The 13,446-nt window shown below is 35.5% G+C and overlaps 1 protein-coding gene across 1 annotated transcript; it reads left to right on the plus strand.

Annotated features, from left to right (window-relative positions):
• Positions 1–235: 235 nt before the first annotated feature.
• PARP1 (poly(ADP-ribose) polymerase 2) lies at positions 236–6,361 on the plus strand. Its single transcript, XM_079019785.1, has 20 exons — positions 236–471; positions 1,479–1,528; positions 1,629–1,842; positions 1,974–2,160; positions 2,285–2,582; positions 2,792–2,987; positions 3,077–3,238; positions 3,324–3,384; positions 3,466–3,529; positions 3,679–3,930; positions 4,013–4,247; positions 4,334–4,449; positions 4,532–4,608; positions 4,709–4,866; positions 4,940–5,131; positions 5,242–5,350; positions 5,448–5,530; positions 5,598–5,735; positions 5,825–6,007; positions 6,141–6,361. The coding sequence occupies exons 1-20, from the start codon at positions 328–330 to the stop codon at positions 6,186–6,188; spliced, it is 2,967 nt and encodes a 988-aa protein (XP_078875911.1). The 5' UTR covers positions 236–327; the 3' UTR covers positions 6,189–6,361.
• The last annotated feature ends 7,085 nt before the right edge of the window (positions 6,362–13,446 follow it).

Consider the following 13,446-nt stretch of genomic DNA (forward strand, 5'->3'; position numbering starts at 1 on the left):
CCGAAAAAGTTTCAAGGACTTTTGCTGTGATACCGTAAAGAAAAAATAAGCTCTTTCTAAAAAAACAAATCTTTTTAAATTAACAATCGCAAAGAAACCTTATTGCTTTTTTTGAATAGAATGTGTTATAGTTTTGACCTAAAAAACTAAAAATCTAATTAAAAAAAAAGAAAAAAAAGAAAACAACAATGATCGCACGGGTGCGTCACTCGAAAGGGTATGTTTTCTTTTTGGCGAAAAGCACATTTCATTGATTAGTGCCACTGTCGTTGTTCGTTTGTTCCTACGAGCGAGAGTAGGAAGACACAGTGAAGGAAAAGAGGGAAAATGGCGACTCCCCCGAAGCCATGGAAGGCTGAATATGCAAAATCGGGAAGATCTTCATGTAAAACCTGCAAGACTCCTATTGCCCAAGAAAAACTCCGTCTTGGCAAAATGGTTCAAGCCACTCAATTCGACGGTTTCATGCCCGTAATCACTCCTCCTCACCTCGTTTCCCATAAAAAAAAAACTTCCTAATACTCTCCTACCGTTTCTTGCTTAATCTTTTCCATATTTTAGGTTTCTTGATTTTTATTGTTTCAAATGTCTAATGGTAAATGTGGTTGTTTCAATATAGGCTTGTTTAGGTTCAGTTATTTTAGGGTTTTGCTTCTCTTAGAAATATTAGCCAAGTTCTTGTCCGTTTCAAGAAACTTCACTTCGATTTTCATGTCAAACCTAAACTTGATATGAAATTTCTAACGTCAACATCAACATTGTTCCATGAGTGACATTTGTTATAAAGTTGAATACCACTTAGCAGTTTATCTTCAAAGTATTATATTTATAAGTAATGAAGTTACCCTTTTTACATCCAAAGTCAAAGTGTAACTTGATCTTCCCATTTAGGTTTTTTGATTTCCTCTGGTTCAAAGTGTGATGGTAATTTTTTTCCCCAATATTGTTACTACAGTCTTGTAGGTCCTGCTATTTCGGGGTTTGCTTCTCTTTGCAATAATGACAAATTTGCACCCGATATCAATTTTTCAGTAAAGTTAACATCAACATTGTTCCATGAGGGACACTTCTTATAAAATTGAATACCATTTAACAATTTGTGGTCAAAAAAATTTAATCCAAAGAAAATAAATAACCCTCTTGATGACCAAGTGCAACTAATTGAATGGAGTGCAGCCAATTACTTTTGCCAAACAATCGTATCTGATATTGAGTTTAAGCGCACATTAAAATCTTGAACATCTAATGATTACTTATCATGCACAAAATACAATGGTTAGAAATGCTATTCACTGTTTTAGTAGTGTTGTAGGGTTCTTTTAAGGTGTATCAAACTATGTGAGTTTCTTTCACCCCTTTTGCTGTTATTCTATTAAAAATAATCACTTTGTTGTTTTTGCAAGATGGGTTCATATACACATGTAAGCTTTTATAAACTGTTGTAAAAAAATGCTTAACTATGTATGTTTCTTGAACAGATGTGGAATCATGCTACGTGCATATTAAAGAAGGCGAAACAAATAAAATCGTACGTGTTGTCATCGTTTTTTTTACAAGATAAATACTTTCTTGAACGTATTTTTCTAAATTTTAAAACCAGTATTTTCTCATTTTGGTTGTATTTCTAGTTGTGATGATGTGGAAGGCATTGAAACACTTCGTTGGGAAGATCAACAGAAGATAAGACAGTATGTTGAAGGTGGTGGCATTGGGTCTCAATCCCAATCCCAAAGTTCATCTGCTCCTTCTCCTCCTCCTGATGTTACAAAATGCACAATTGAAGCTTCAAAAACTGCTCGTGCTACTTGTAAAATATGCAATGAAAAGATCATGACAGGAGAGGTGGGTTATGGGTACTTGTTTTTTTTTTTTTTTTTTTTTTTTTTTTTTTTATTTTTTTTTTTACCTCAGAATGAACTAATGATAACCGAATTTCTTAATGTTTATAAATTTTTTTAATTTTTTATGGGTAGGTTCGTATATCTAGTAAGCCAGAAGGTCAAGGTGCTAGAGGCTTAGCATGGCATCATGCTAAATGTTTCATGGAGTCTTCTCCAAATACTCAACTTGAAAAATTGGTTGGGTGGGAAAGCCTATCAGATTCTGATAAGTCAACTGGTCTTTCAATGGTCAAGAAGGAGGTTTCAGCCATCAAAAAAGGTAGTGTCAGATTTTTACAAAATGCAATCAATAGCAACATACTTTCACTTCATTTCTATTTTCTAATTTGGTAAAGTCAAATGTTCTTATGCTCTTGTATGACTGTTTACACTTGTTCTTTAAGGAAAAGGTGAAGTGAAGGAGGAGAAAGAGACTGTAAAAGGTGGCTCTAAACGTAAAGGAGCCGTTGACCGTGACCAAAAGTCAAAGATAGCCAAGACTGAAGATGACCCTTTGACACCAAAAACATCAAAAAACAGCAACAATTTAGTGGATCATAGTCTACTAGAGGCCCAAACAAAAGAATTATGGGCTCTTAAAGATGATCTTAAAAAACATGTAACAACTTCAGAGATGCGTGAAATGCTGGAAGCTAATAATCAAGATTCATCTGGACCAGAACATGAACTGCGTGATCGCTGGTAAATTCTTTTCATTTCAACTTTTTTTTTTGTTAGCTATCAAAAACAATAAAGTTTGAAACTTTTCTTTTGTGGCCCAAATCTTTAATGCAAATAACCTATCTAATTGCTTTTATGATTAAAACCCATGTATAATAAATCTTTTCAGTGGATGCAGTAGAATAACAAGTTTATGACTTTTTGAATGTTTATTCCTTTTATTTGATCAGTGCTGATGGGATGCTTTTTGGAGCACTTGAGAATTGTGCACTTTGTTCTGGGCATCTTCACTATTCCGGAGGTATGTACAAATGCAGAGGGTTTCTAACCGAATGGAGCAAGTGTGCTTATTCCACTTCAGAGCCTGAACGTGTCAAAGGAAAGTGGAACATTCCAGAAGAAACAGACAATAAGTATCTGTTGAAGGTAAGTTTAGTAAACATGTCAACTGCAACACTTTGTTATACTTTCACAGACGAATTCTAACACCATTTATCTTGATTGATGATGTTCAGTGGTTCAAGACACAAAAGGTGAAAAAACCTGTTCGGATAATGCCTCCACCTTCAGCTAGCACTCCTGGAAAATCAGCTGGTAATGGGTTGACTCAGTCAGCCCACAGTGAGAAATTAGGGGATCTAAAAGTTTGTATTTTGGGTGTTCCATCTAAAACTATGGTACTATTTTAGATACATTTTTTTTTTCTCATAACATGTTTGAAAGCCCAAGCCTTTCTAATGACTAACGAATGCTACCTTTCAGGATGAGTGGAAAACAAAAATCGAGAGTGTGGGTGGACAACTTCATTCAAAAATCAAGAAAGGTGTGTGTTTCTTGCATAAAGATTAGAAAAAGAAGATTTCTTTTTTTTCTCTTTATTGAATGTTCATGGCTAACATAACAGACACAAGCTGCTTGGTGGTAAGTGGAGTACCGGATAATCTGAATGCTGAGATAAAGAAAGCAAGGTAGTACTTTGTTTCACATCACATAGTTTTGTCATTAAAATTACAATTATACCCTTCATGTCTAGTTTTTGTCATCACAAGGTTACAAGAAGAAAAAGGGTAGTTTTGTCAGTTTTATTCTTGAATCTGTGCTGGTTTGAGCTTGACAGGAGGATGAAAGTACCTATAGTAAGGGAAGATTATCTGGTTGACTGCTTTTCAAAACAGAAGAAACTTCGTTTTGATTTGTATAAAATTGAAGCCACTGAAGAGTCAAAAAGCATGGTCACTGTAAAAGTCAAAGGACGAAGTGCAGTCCATGAAGCATCTGGTTTGCAAGATTCTGGGCATATTTTGGAGCATGGAAAAAGCATTTATAACACAACTTTGAGCTTATCTGACTTATCAACTGGCATCAACAGGTGATTCTTACAAAATACGTGTATTCTTTATGTATAAATCATCCTTTTCACTCGTGTTCTTATATGTGTTTTCTGCATGAAGTTACTATATCCTCCAGATCATTGAAGAAGACAAAGGTTCAGGCTGCTATGTGTTCCGGAAGTGGGGTCGAGTTGGCAATGAAAAAATTGGAGGAAATAAGTTGGAAGAATTGAGTAAGTCTGATGCAATTCAAGAATTTAAACGATTGTTTCTTGAAAAAACTGGGAATTCATGGGAGGCATGGGAACAAAAGAAACTTCAGAAGCAACCCGGACGATTCTACCCCTTGGAAATTGTATTTTCAATCTTCTCCCTGTTTACGTTCGTTGTAGTCTTTTGATTTAAAAGATTCTCATAGTGCTCGAATGCTTGATCTTGCAGGATTATGGGGTGAATAAAGATTCACATCAGAAGAACAAAATTAAAGATGCTAAAAGCCAACTTGCTCCTGCGTTAGAGGAGTTGATGAAGATGTTGTTTAATGTGGAAACATACAAGTTAATACGATTTCTATCTTCATTATTTTAGTCTATATGCTTAAAAGAAGAATCTTTTTTTAATAAATATTGACATTTGCAGAGCTGCAATGATGGAGTTTGAGATTAACATGGCAGAGATGCCACTTGGGAAGCTTAGCAAAAGTAATATCCAGAAAGGTAAGGAAAATTACTAATGAATTTCAGTATGATGTCATTATAATTCTCACATCTTTTCTGTATTAATTTTACAAGAAAAATATGTTTGTTTTTCTTGAAGGTTTTGAAGTACTGACAGAGCTTCAGAATCTATTGAAAGAGGCAGCTGATAACCCTCTAAAAGAAAGCTTGATTGTTGATGCCAGCAACCGATTTTTTACAGTCATTCCTTCTGTTCATCCACATGTAATCAAGGATGAGGATGACTTCAAATTAAAGGTACTGGTGGTGACTATTTGTTTATATTTTTAAGAAATCATTACGATGACATTCATTCTTGTTATATTGGTAGGTCAAAATGTTGGAAGCACTTCAGGATATTGAAATAGCTTCAAGGCTAGTAGGGTTTGATGTGGACAACGATGATTCACTTGATGATAAATATAAAAAGCTTCAATGTGAAATGGTCCCACTTCCTCATGATAGTGAAGATTATCAGTTAGTTGAGAAGTATCTCCAAACCACACACGCCCCTACACATACGGTGTGTCTTTTTTTTTGACTTGCAGTTTCTTGGGCTTTTTCGTCTTTTGGTTTTTGCGTCTTTTGACATTATACTGAAAGGCTGGCCTTATTGTACTTTGTAAATCGTAGGATTGGGCACTTGAGCTGGAAGAAGTTTTCACAGTTGAAAGACAAGGAGAGTTCGATAAGTTTGTTCCATATAAAAATAAACTCAAGAACAAGATGCTCCTTTGGCATGGTATGGTAGCTTCAAACCTTTTCTTTTAAGTTTCATCTATCATGCAAGATGAGAAGGGCATTAATGTCTTTAGCATGAAATCTATTGTTCTTAATAGGTTCTCGTTTGACAAACTATGTTGGTATTTTAAGCCAAGGATTGCGAATAGCTCCTCCTGAAGCTCCTGCAACCGGCTACATGGTCCTCTCTCTCTCTCTCTATTAATCTATATATTGATCAAGAAAGTAATCTTTTTCTATGTTTGTAGTTTGGAAAAGGGATTTATTTTGCTGATTTGGTGAGCAAAAGTGCTCAATATTGTTTTACTGACAAGAAAAATCCGGTGGGGTTAATGCTACTAAGTGAAGTTGCTTTGGGAGAGATGTATGAGCTTAAGAAGGCCAAGGTCAGTTATACTTATATGTGAAATAAATGTTGTGTTTTAGTATGTTGAAAGTAATTAAACTTATTTATTTGTCCTTTTATATTATATAGTATATGGACAAACCTCCAAAAGGGAAGGACTCGACTAAAGGACTTGGGAAGAAGATCCCTAATGAGTCTGAACACATTAAGTGGAAGGATGATGTTGTTGTGCCATGTGGAAAGCCGGTATCATCAAATGTTAAGGCATCCGAGTTGATGTATAATGAGTACATCGTCTATAACACCGATCAAGTAAGTTTATCTTACACACATAAGACATAACACCTTCTTTTATTCATGAAATGGAGTCTCAAATTGTGCACAATTCACAAATCAAGATTTATTAGCAGTTATAAATTATGGTATTTTTTTTTTTGTTTTACAGGTTAAGCTGCAGTTCTTGCTGAAGGTACGGTTTCGTCACAAGAGGTAAGAAAGAAAAACACAAATGTACAAAAGACGTGAATGTAATTGCTTTAAGCATCTCTTTTTGGGGTTTGTTTGGAGATCTTAAGCAAGCAAACACACTCTTGAAACCTGAGCGATTTCTAAGCTAAACATGTTGTACTGTGTTTGGTTAATGAGAAATATTACCGTATTAGGTCATGTTTGTGTTTGTTACGCAAGACAGGCCAATAACATGTTTGTACTGTGTTTGACCTGCACCAGACTATTATCAAATGGGACCAAAACTACAATTTAATGTCATACAAAAAAAGTGGAATAATCTTTCGTTTGTGCAAAAGACGTGAATGCCCTCCTCATATTCATTATAAAAAATAGCCCTAGAAACAAGGCCCTAAATAACTAAATTCCAGTTATTCGGATCCACGTGTTCATAAATTTTAACTCCATAATATAAATGTCACGTTCGTTTGTTCAAGCTGACGAACACAAAGACACTAAAATTTCAGTGTAGATGTTTTGAATTTATTATCTTTTTGAATTTTGAATTTTGAATTTTGAATTTTGATGATGGGTGATAGCTGACTAACGTCATGCACGTAGTACTATAAGATTATTGTTGCCATTCATGCTGGAAAACAATGGGCTCGCTAAATATTTAGTCTTCAAGTCGGTGATAAAGTAGCGTTGTTTGGATATGAACCAACGTAATGAAAACATTGACGACATTATTTACACGTGTCCCAAAGAAGAAAACAACGTAGTTACATCATCATGTATAGTAGTAATTGACTGTATTTTTAGTAAAGTATAAACAGGAACACTGGTAATTCAACTTTATATATATATATATATATATATATATATATATATATATATATATATATATATATATATATATATATATATATATATATATATATATATATATATATATATATATGAAATAACAATGATGGCAATTGGCATCTTTTGAGCTTGCTCATGAAACAAACACACATCTGGCTATTAGGTGATGGCATCTTATAGACTATTATTTCTTTTCAGAGTGGCTGAAGTTTCATATATTAAACCTACATGCTAGAAAATGGAGAACTAATTAAGCATAAATACTTAGGACTATGAGTTTAGAGTTTCTACTAACGAACGAAGCGAACACAAAGTCGACTTAATAATCAAAAATAGCTTCCCTTTTAAATATTTTATAGCTGTTAACTATGGAATTCCAAAAGTTGTATCAAACCTACCAAGTTAACATGATAATACATTTAGTGGGGGGGGGGGGGAGAGAGAGAGAGAGAGAGAGAGAGAGAGAGAGAGAGAGAGAGAGAGAGAGAGAGAGAGAGAGAGAGAGAGAGAGAGAGAGTCCACCCAAGGAAGTACATCCAAAATCAAGGTCGAAGAAGGAAGCTGGACATCACATCACCGAGCAATCACACTCCATGTTCTTCTGCCACCCATACTAACTAAAAAGATCGATCAATTCCTTGCAAGCAGGTTGAACAAATCTGACATAAAGTAGAAGGAACTCTAGTCGACACTCACTTCATTCTAATTCTCAAAGTAACAAAATTAACTCTTTTTTTTTTTTGGAACAAAAGGATTTTATCTATTTCTGTTAATGGTAAGGTCATCCGAGCTATCCAAATAATAAAATCCACTTAGATATGGATTATATGGACTATTTTTCATTTTTGAATTAAAGAAATGATAAATACATTATGAAATCCGAATTTAGAATATGTAAACAATGGTCATCTTAAGTAGAAGACAACCATGAGCAGAGATGAGCAGCGGAACTAGGTACCCACTTTTGGAACCAAAACCGTATCGGAACCACCTTAAGCGGTTTTGGTTCTAGTTCTTATTTTTACAGAACCGCTACCCGCTGGGTACACACTATATATATATATACACACACACACACTCTCACACACACATAGATACATATCACAATCACATACTTTATATGCTATATTGAATAACATTAATTAAAATTCTAAAATTTTGAATGATTTGTTTCAACCTTTAAAGGTTTTAAAAAACATGCATACGTTTTTTCATCATGTTTTCAAGATACTAATATTTTCTAATCCTAATTTCATACGTAGCGAATTACATATTGATGTTATCGATAACTTCTTGTAAGTTTATAATAAATATAATTTTATAAGTTTTAAAAATTCAAAAAATTTAATGAACTTGATACCCAATATTAGAACCACTACCTGCCGGTTCCGGTTTCAACATTTTAGGAACCGAACGAATACCCGACTATACTCTTCCCTAGCCATGAGCCTGTGATGCACTTTAAAAGGATCATCTTGGTATAGTAATTTCTATCTTACGTTACACTATATTTTATTATTTTAGCCTTCCAAATAAACCAAGAAACCCTAGCAAAATAAGGTTCTTATCATTTGGAAGTAATAAAGTTTTCAAAGTCAAAGGACTTGACCAAGTTTCTTTCTTGTACATCCCTAAATATGGGGAAAAAGACCAAAATCTAAAAACGAGTCAAATTTGTAATGTAGTGTTAATTAACGTAATAATCACCCACTAATAAACTGACGGACACGTGTCAGTGACAATACGACAAGGAGCACCCGTTGCCAGGTGCGGCGGCGTTCGGCGGAAAAATGTTTCTTTAAGCACCCTTTCAATATAACCAAAGTACAAATGGACCCCAGTCTTTTTCTCTTACTAATCGCTCATAAAAGTTGACCTTTTACAAATACTATTATACTATTAAATGAATAGGATAAATATATATTGTTATTATGCTTTTATGATACTTGGTGTATATTTTATAAAGAAAATCTATGGTATATGCTTAGACGGTCTGTGGATGCACCAAAAGTATCGTTTATGGATTCTTTAATAAATTTGATCTAAAATATTATTTTTATTCTTAATTTTAAGGCTAAAATAATAATATGTAATAAGTTGTTGCCAAATTGACTCTTTGAGGTAATGTAAATTATGTATTTAATTTATACTGTTTAAGGACTTTTCTGCATAAAATTCATATATTAGTTATATGATTTCGATTCTGTAAAGTATAAATGATATATCATTTTAAAGCATATTTTGAAACACCAACTAGATTTTGATAGCCATGTTAACAAACACTGTATGTATTATTTTAATTTTATTTATTATTCAATAATCTTACATAGGCATGATTTGATAAGCAAAAAAAGAAACAATTTAAAATAAACAAAGTCTATCATCTTATACATAAGTTATATGGTTTAAACTCGAAGGCCACAACGTGGTCAAAGATGGCCATGACGTGGAGGTCAACTAAAATTGACTTTGTTTTTGACCGTTGACTCGTTGATTTGAGTTGACTTTTGGTCAACTCTTAGTTTTTGGAAGGTGGACTAATGGTTTGCCTTGCATGAATGACTAGGTGGGGTATAACACATGTATTTTGGCAGTGAGAGCAGTAGCAGTTGATTATCATCTGAGAGGTGAGTCCCTTCACTGTACTTGTGGGTCGAAGACACCAATGCCGAACCAATGGATTATGTCTGTAGGATGCTAACTATCTTTGTGACTCTTACATATGTTTGTATGTATGCCGAGCGGAGCCCATTATGTAATACTGGGCGGGGTCTGATGCCAGACATGGCCTGATGAATATCGGACAGGCCCAATACATGTATGGTATGTGGTATCTTGTGGAACTTACTAAGCTTTGTGCTTACAATCTATGTTTTTGTTTCAGGTACTTCCGATTCCAAAAGGAAGAGCTCGACGTGATTGCATCGCATCCACCGGTGTTCTATATTATGTGTCATTGTTTTGTATTCTGATGATTATTTGATATTTTCTATACTTTGATGGGCTTTTGGAGTAAATGAATGGTTGTTTTGGTTGACTTAATTTTTTTTACTTAGTATTTTTAGGATGTTACATAATACCATTGATGGGTTTTGAGGATCCTAAGCCAACATTAAAGGGACAAAGGAAGAAACAACTTTTGATCCTTAATAGGCCTGAAAATTGTAACATCCCGACTCCCAAGTATACATTTTAAAGCTTTTATATTCATAATTACAGACCTACTCGACGAGTTGGGGCTCGTCGTGTAGAAACTGATAATGCCCGGTGGATTCTAGGACCTACTCGACGAGTTGGAGGACCCAACTCGACAAGTTGAAGCTGGACATGAAAACCCTAATTTTTAGGGTTTTCACCCTATTTAAAGGACCTTAAGTCCTCCCTCTAGCCTCCTTATCACCTTTCACGTCCAAAAACAATCCATAATCGAGCTAACCTCATATTTTGAGTGTGTGTGAGGCTAAAAGTGTTTGTTTGGTGCATTTCTTGAAGAGACTTGAAGATTGAGAAGCTTGGAACGAGACGGAGCTTGTAGACCCAACATCTACTTCATTTTGGCATTCATTTGAAGGTAAAAAAGTCATTACCTTGATCATTCTCTTGTTAGATATCTTCATTCAAGAGTTTAGGGTCATTTCTAGCCTATTCTTGAGGCATTTCGGGTATTGAGCACGTTTTGAAGTGAGGAGTTCAGATCTGGACTCCTCTAGGCCCTTATGGACATAAAGACTCAAGCTTTATCAAAATTTGGCCTTTTTTCAGGCCATAAACCTCTTCCTAAGGCTAGTTTTAGGTGTTTTAACCTCTTGAGGCCTTGCATGCACGTAAAGTTTGCAACTTTACGTGGTAACTACACCCTAGGGGGCTAGATCTACAGTTTGGAGCCTTGGTTTTGCTTAAAAGCGTCTGAATGGAAAAAGGGCTGAAGGAAATCGACGAGTTACATAGCCAACTCGACGAGTTGGAAAGGGTTTACCCGCCTTCTGGATTCTGAGTGAACTCGGCGAGTGGGTGAGATGACTCGACGAGTTGGTTAGGGTTTTCCCGATCATCTGGACACTGCATGGAATCGACGAGTTGACTCGAGTTTTCATGGTTTTTGAGTTCTAAAGGAACTCGACGAGTCAGTAAGCTGCACTCGACGAGTTGGGTCAATATGGACTGTTGACCTTGACTGTTGACTTTGACTTTGACTTTGACCAAGGGTTGACTCACTTTGACTTCTGAGGGTATTTTGGTAAGTTGGGAGTTTATGGAATTGGATCAACGGTGTTTGTAAGTGTTTGAGTTTGGAGCCATGTTTCGGGAGTTTGATCTTTTTCAGTTCAGTTCAGTTCGACATTGTGATGTGAGTTCTTCTCACTATTTCAACAGGGTTGAAGGCACCAATGTCGACCCTTCTTTTGGATTGTTATCCTAGTTATTGCATAATGATATGCTTAATGACTTGTTAGGTTGGTATCATGGTATATATATATATGATGATGTTATGTTTAGTGACCTGTTAGGTCGGTATCCTGGTATATAGGATGATGCTATGATTAGTGACGTGTTAGATCAGTTTGATTATTTATACATGCTAGCCTTTTTATCTATGTGCTGATTGTATGCTTAGGGATGGGTTGAGGTGGACCTGCTTTGTGCTGTAGGCCAACATACCCAGGGCAGCCCGAATAGACTGCATTCTCAATGGGTGTAACGTTTGGTTCCTGGTATGCATTTAACTTAATTATTTATTCATTTTGGAAGGGCTACTCGACGAGCCGGAGGCCCTAACTCTTTGAGTAGAAGGCAGAGTATGCGTGAGTTTTAAGTGAACTACTCGACGAGTCAGATAGCCTGGATGAAACCCTAATCTTTAGGGCTTGCACCCTATTTAAGCATCATATCTGGCCTCCACCCCAACCTCTATCACCACCAAACCCTAATCTCAAAACCCTAATCAACCTTGAGTGATCTTGAGCTATTTCCTTGCCATTTTTTGTGATTTAAAGCTAGCAGAAGGACGCAAGGACTTGAAGTTGCAGGAGGAAGGCTGAAGATCCAGAGCTTAGGACTCATTTCTGACTTGATAGAGGTAAAAAGCTTATACCTTGGCTTCTATTCACTTAGATCTTCTTTTGAGCTTGTGTATTGTCACTTTTGGGCCATTTCCAAGGTCATTTATGAGATTTGAACTCTTGGGGATGTAAGGACTTCAGATCTGGGCACTATTGAGCTTTAGAAGCTCAAAGTTGCCACCTTTATTCAACCATGGCCCTATTCCCTGACTTAGACCTCCATTTTAGCTTGTGGTGGGTGTTTTAGCTTCATAACACCATGCATGCACGTAAAGTTAGCAACTTTACGTGTAATGCTAGTCTAAGGAGTCCAGATTTGTGAGTTGGAAGTATTGGAATTGATTAGAATCGACTGTATGGATTTGACATTTGGGGGACTCGACGAGTTGTTCATGCAACTCGGCAAGTCAGTTCGTGGCTGTGACTTCCCTATTTTCACGGCCAGAAAAGACCGATTTTGTTTATGCTTTATAAAAACCAGAGTACCTTTTTTAATAAAAATGTTGCGGAATTTGTTCCCAGTAAAACATGATAAATACGTTATCAAAGCATTTCCGAAGAAAAATATTTTTATTAATTTTAAAACATTAGGGATGTCATCGTCAATACAGAAACATAAGCATCAACAGAACTTACATTCATTATCACTAGTGATTTATATCTCCTTAATCTCTCAGTGTAATGTGACTCATATCAACACCTGTGATATAAATAAACTGAGTGGGTCAGGTTGGGAAACCTGGTGAGTACATAGAGTTTTCAACCCATAATAATACAATTATTATGTTTAAACATTAAACTGTGACGCCCGTAGATCCGAACCAGTCAATTTAGAGATAATAGGGGTCGAAAACGACTTTTCGACAAAAGATTATTTAGAATAAATAAGTTGTAGAATACGTCTCAAGGGTTCTGTACATATAAAGAACGCCGAAATCCGAGTTATAACGAAGAAGTTATGGTCCGTCGAAGTTTTACGGCAAAATCGACACGACACCGGGAGACGTAAATAGAGAATTTACGATGGAGAACTTTTTAGCCTTATAAATATAATCAAAAGTTTTAGTATATATTAAACCAAGAACAACACCCAGATCTGACTTCGTATGAGGAAATTATGAATTTTCTAAGATTTGGCTTAGCAGTGTACAACCCGAAACTCGAATTTTTCAAGCGGTTTTTGGCCTACGTGAACTAAATGAGAATTGAATATCTCATTAATAGGAACTCAACGGTAAAAAGACAGACGAAAACAGAGTCCGTATGTAGAAGTTATGAATTTTACGTGGACATTTAACAATATAATTTTCTCGTACTGTTAAATTTAAGATCGGTTGAGAATTAGCCAACGGAGTCAAAATGAAAGTTGTAGATCTT

This window comes from Lactuca serriola, chromosome 9 (assembly GCF_051521515.1).
Source record: "Lactuca serriola cultivar US96UC23 chromosome 9, Lser_US96UC23_V15, whole genome shotgun sequence".
NCBI classification, from domain to species: Eukaryota; Viridiplantae; Streptophyta; class Magnoliopsida; order Asterales; family Asteraceae; genus Lactuca; species Lactuca serriola.